At 46.7% G+C, this 5,413-nt stretch overlaps 1 protein-coding gene across 2 annotated transcripts; it reads left to right on the forward strand.

The window, feature by feature from the left end:
* The first annotated feature begins 650 nt into the window (after positions 1-650).
* LOC112267327 (claudin-8) lies at positions 651-3,764 on the forward strand. Of its 2 annotated transcripts, XR_006078882.1 has the most exons (4): positions 651-978; positions 1,028-1,338; positions 1,664-2,977; positions 3,066-3,764. XR_006078882.1 is itself a non-coding variant. In XM_042297722.1 (2 exons), exons 1-2 carry the CDS (start codon positions 1,105-1,107, stop codon positions 2,597-2,599), a joined length of 1,170 nt encoding a protein of 389 aa, XP_042153656.1. In that variant the 5' UTR covers positions 651-1,104; the 3' UTR covers positions 2,600-3,012. The 2 variants fall into 2 exon arrangements, 1 of the variants encoding a protein (XP_042153656.1); XM_042297722.1 differs by lacking the exon at positions 3,066-3,764 and having other exon boundaries at positions 651-1,338; positions 1,664-3,012.
* The last annotated feature ends 1,649 nt before the right edge of the window (positions 3,765-5,413 follow it).

Genomic DNA, 5,413 nt, shown 5'->3' on the forward strand with positions numbered 1-5,413 from the left:
CTCCAATGGTAACACAGCTATCTACTGTGTTAAGCTCCAATGGTAACACAGCTATCTACTGTGTTAAGCTCCAATGGTAACACAGCTATCTACTGTATTAAGCTCCAATGGTAACACAGCTATCTACTGTGTTAAGCTCCAATGGTACCACAGCTATCTACTGTGTTAAGCTCCAATGGTAACACAGCTATCTACTGTGTTAAGCTCCAATGGTAACACAGCTATCTACTGTGTTAAGCTCCAATGGTAACACAGCTATCTACTGTGTTAAGCTCCAATGGTAACACAGCTATCTACTGTGTTAAGCTCCAATGGTAACACAGCGATCTACTGTGTTAAGCTCCAATGGTAACACAGCTATCTACTGTATTAAGCTCCAATGGTAACACAGCTATCTACTGTGTTAAGTTCCAATGGTACCACAGCTATCTACTGTGTTAAGCTCCAATGGTAACACAGCTATCTACTGTGTTAAGCTCCAATGGTATAATGTGTAATTGAGTGGATGTGTTGGCTATGAAAACATCAACAAGTGGATGAACCAATGAACTACTGTACTAGACAATGCCCGCACACAGACAGTCCTCCCAGGTCCTCCTTTGTACCCTGATCCTATAAGCCAACCAGGTGAGAGCAGAGTTTCTCCCCCATAACAGACAGTAGTTACCCAACACCCAGCGCTATTGTCTGTCTCATACTTCACCATCAAAGCTGAGAAAAGGAAAGGTCACCTCTCTGCCTCGGATACTACTCCAACCGTACAGGATTTTCATTTGTTTTGGGACATTGTATGGGGACATGGACTCATCTCCAACTTAGACCATTTCTGAGCTATGAAAACATCAGAGAAAAGTAGATTTGGTAGTCAACTGTCACTAAGGTTTCTTTGTCAGAAGGACTCTGAGATTTGGGAATCAACTATCACTAAGGTTTCTTTGTCAGGAGGACTCTGAGATTTGGGAATCAACTATCACTAAGGTTTCTTTGTCAGAAGGACTCTGAGATTTGGGAATCAACTATCACTAAGGTTTCTTTGTCAGGAGGACTCTGAGAGTTCGTTTGGACCCTGATTGTTTCTCTGGACCCTTAACCACGGACGACGTGATGTTCCAGGGCGTGTCTGAGATCGCGGCGCTGTGCGCGGGACTGGTGGGTCTGATCGGAGCAGCCGCCGTCACCGGGATGCCCATGTGGAAGGTTACGGCCTTCATCGGAGAGAACATCATCGTCATGGAGACGCGCTGGGAGGGCCTGTGGATGAACTGCTATAGACAGGCCAACATCAGGATGCAGTGTAAAGTGTACGACTCTCTGCTGTATCTCCCCGCAGACCTGCAGGTATGATTACTTTATGGGTGTATCCCTAATTGCACACTTTTCCTTATGTAGTGCCTGTGGGACCCTATGGGCCCCGGCCAAAAGTAGTGCAGGGAATAGGGTGCCATTTGGGACGAACAATATGAAATCATGTCAATCATGAATAAATTGTAAAACCTATTTAGGTCAACTTTACTTTGTGTATTGTAGCGAATATGGGCAGTAGCTCCTACCGGGTAGCGACTTTCAACCTTAGCCCGTTCCACCAAGCGATCGGAACGTCTTGAAGAGGTAGCTAGATAATGGGTTGATGTGCTACAGTATGTATTGGTCTTCTCTTCCACAGGCTGCCAGGGGCTTGATGTGCTGCTCTCTGGCTCTCTCAGGGATGGGTCTACTGGGGGCTCTAGCAGGGATGCGTTGTACCTCCTGCATCCAGGACAACAGCCGCGTTAAGAGCCTCATCCTCATGGTGGCTGGAGGCATGCAGTTACTGGCCTCTATCTGTGTGTTCATCCCAGTCTCCTGGACGGCTCACGCCATAATCCGTGACTTCTATAACCCTTTGCTGATCGACGCCCAGCGCAGGGAGTTGGGAGAGGCTCTCTACATCGGATGGGTGACCGGAGCCTTCCTCCTGACCTCTGGGCTTCTCTTCCTCTGTCGCCGCGTCCACTCCAACAAAGCCTCGTTCGATATCTATCACCCAGCCAACAGGATCAACAAACCCACTCTGATGCACTACCATCCCATCTCCAGCATTCTTAGCGTGAGGGCTCACCGCCAGCCCGGTCTGAACCACCAACAAAGTCACAGCTTCGATGCATACCAACACCACCAAGCTCCGATTCTTCATAACGTTCCTTATGGACAACAAGGGGTCGTCATTAACCCTCCTGCTGCTGTGTATGACTCTAGCTCGGTGGAGAACGTTGGGCCGTTGGTCTATCACCGTGGCAACGGACATCGTGTTGAAGGACACCATCCCTCCATCTCTAACAGCTCCAACTACGTCAGCAGCCTGTCCACTCTGGCTAACTCCCTATACATCAGCCAACAGACTCCGTACTCCTATAACCACCTGACCGCTCCGTATACCACATATACCGGTAGTCAACAGACAAATCCATACTCCTACAGTCATCCGGGAAACCTGTCCGTTTCACAAAACTCCAGTTTTCAAGCCGTACCTCAGAATCCTGTTTTTATCGGGTATAAGGGCTCCAGAGTTCAACCATCGCAGTCTCACCACAGTGGAAGCAGTGTTGGTGTGTACATCTGAATAGACTGCAAAGAGACCAGTCATCGTCTGATACTCACTGTGCCTTAACAAATGTATCGCCTGTGTATAGTTATTAGAATCACATGGTATCTTTTTTTTATTTTTGAAAAGTTAAATGTCTGTTTTGGTATTCTGGTAAAACTGTCATGTGTTCAGTGTTTGGGACAGGTATAGCTGTGTAGAGTGTTCAGTGTTTGGGACAGGTATAGCTGTGTAGAGTGTTCAGTGTTTGGGACAGTTATAGCTGTGTAGAGTGTTCAGTGTTTGGGACAGGTATAGCTGTGTAGAGTGTTCAGTGTTTGGGACAGGTATAGCTGTGTAGAGTGTTCAGTGTTTGGGACAGTTATAGCTGTGTAGAGTGTTCAGTGTTTGGGACAGGTATAGCTGTGTAGAGTGTTCAGTGTTTGGGACAGTTATAGCTGTGTTTGGGACAGTATAGCTGTTCAGTGTTCAGTGTTTGGGACAGGTATAGCTGTGTAGAGTGTTCAGTGTTTGGGACAGGTATAGCTGTGTAGAGTGTTCAGTGTTTGGGACAGGTATAGCTGTGTAGAGTGTTCAGTGTTTGGGACAGGTATAGCTGTGTAGAGTGTTCAGTGTTTGGGACAGGTATAGCTGTGTAGAGTGTTCAGTGTTTGGGACAGGTATAGCTGTGTAGAGTGTTCAGTGTTTGGGACAGGTATAGCTTGTGTAGAGTGTTCAGTGTTTGGGACAGGTATAGCTTGTGTAGAGTGTTCAGTGTTTGGGACAGGTATAGCTTGTGTGGAGTGTTCAGTGTTTGGGACAGGTATAGCTTGTGTAGAGTCTAGAAACTCTATTCTTAGTTTTTCTTCTGTAATGTGATTATTCATGTACCATTTGGGTGTGTTTGTCAGTCCGCTGCTGGCGGTTTTTTGACCTTACCCGTCATGTGACCTCAGTAAACAAAAAGTTTGGTTTCTCCAGTAAAGAACATCATGTTTGATTCTGCATACGGGAGAGCCACTTCAAAACGAGGTGATTTTCGTTGGAGCAGGTCAGGAGAGCTAACCTTTTTCATAAACTTAAACCTCATTCTCCTAACCTGCTGTGTTTATTCTCCTAACCTGCTGCGTAAGTTCTCCTAACCTGCTGTGTTTATTCTCCTAACCTGCTGTGTTTATTCTCCTAACCTGCTGTGTTTATTCTCCTAACCTGCTGTGTTTATTCTCCTAACCTGCTGTGTTTATTCTCCTAACCTGCTGTGTTTATTCTCCTAACCTGCTGTGTTTATTCTCCTAACCTGCTGTGTTTATTCTCCTAACCTGCTGCGTAAGTTCTCCTAACCTGCTGTGTTTATTCTCCTAACCTGCTGTGTTTATTCTCCTAACTTAAGTCTGTTCTTTATTGGAGTGGCCTGAAAAGTGTTTCTCTTCTGCATACGGTACTTTAGCGCTCTCCATTAAGTCTTATGCCTTTGTTAGCATTGTTAGCATTATTGGTAATAACGTTGTTCTTTAACTACTTACCTCATGTTGCCAACGGTTGTTTTTGATGAACTTTGAAACATTGATATCATTATTTTGGAGAGCTTGATGAAACTGCTAGCTTAGTATGGCTCTAATAGGTTAGGGCATTTCCATGTAAAAAGGACCCATGAGCACCAACATGTCAAGGTCATAGAAGCATGTCAAATTGTATGTCGAATGAAAGCTAAGTCTATATTTAGCGAGAGAACATCCCTGGTCATCCCTACTGCCTCTGATCTGGAGGACTCACTAAACAGAGAACATCCCTGGTCATCCCTACTGCCTCTGATCTGGAGGACTCACTAAACAGAGAACATCCCTGGTCATCCCTACTGCCTCTGATCTGGAGGACTCACTAAACAGAGAACATCCCTGGTCATCCCTACTGCCTCTGATCTGGAGGACTCACTAAACAGAGAACATCCCTGGTCATCCCTACTGCCTCTGATCTGGAGGACTCACTAAACAGAGAACATCCCTGGTCATCCCTACTGCCTCTGATCTGGAGGACTCACTAAACAGAGAACATCCCTGGTCATCCCTACTGCCTCTGATCTGGAGGACTCACTAAACAGAGAACATCCCTGGTCATCCCTACTGCCTCTGATCTGGAGGACTCACTAAACAGAGAACATCCCTGGTCATCCCTACTGCCTCTCATCTGGAGGACTCACTAAACAGAGAACATCCCTGGTCATCCCTACTGCGTCTGATCTGGAGGACTCACTAAACAGAGAACATCCCTGGTCCCCTACTGCCTCTGATCTGGAGGACTCACTAAACAGAGAACATCCCTGGTCATCCCTGCTATCTCTGATCTGGAGGACTCACTAAACAGAGAACATCCCTGGTCATCCCTACTGCCTCTGATCTGGAGGACTCACTAAACAGAGAACATCCCTGGTCATCCCTACTGCCTCTGATCTGGAGGACTCACTAAACAGAGAACATCCCTGGTCATCCCTACTGCCTCTGATCTGGAGGACTCACTAAACAGAGAACATCCCTGGTCATCCCTACTGCCTCTGATCTGGAGGACTCACTAAACAGAGAACATCCCTGGTCATCCCTACTGCCTCTCATCTGGAGGACTCACTAAACAGAGAACATCCCTGGTCATCCCTACTGCGTCTGATCTGGAGGACTCACTAAACAGAGAACATCCCTGGTCATCCCTACTGCCTCTGATCTGGAGGACTCACTAAACAGAGAACATCCCTGGTCATCCCTGCTGTCTCTGATCTGGAGGACTCACTAAACAGAGAACATCCCTGGTCATCCCTACTGCCTCTGATCTGGAGGACTCACTAAACAGAGAACATCCCTGGTC

This window comes from Oncorhynchus tshawytscha, linkage group LG14 (assembly GCF_018296145.1).
Source record: "Oncorhynchus tshawytscha isolate Ot180627B linkage group LG14, Otsh_v2.0, whole genome shotgun sequence".
Taxonomy (NCBI): Eukaryota; Metazoa; Chordata; class Actinopteri; order Salmoniformes; family Salmonidae; genus Oncorhynchus; species Oncorhynchus tshawytscha.

What these genes read in the sequence shown, in the direction of transcription:
- LOC112267327 (XM_042297722.1), top strand. Translation starts at nt 1,105, where the DNA reads ATGTTCCAGGGCGTGTCTGAGATCGCGGCGCTGTGCGCGGGACTGGTG. An exon ending in ATCTCCCCGCAGACCTGCAG is followed by an intron (nt 1,339 to 1,663) that starts GTATGATTACTT and finishes TCTCTTCCACAG; the next exon opens with GCTGCCAGGGGCTTGATGTG.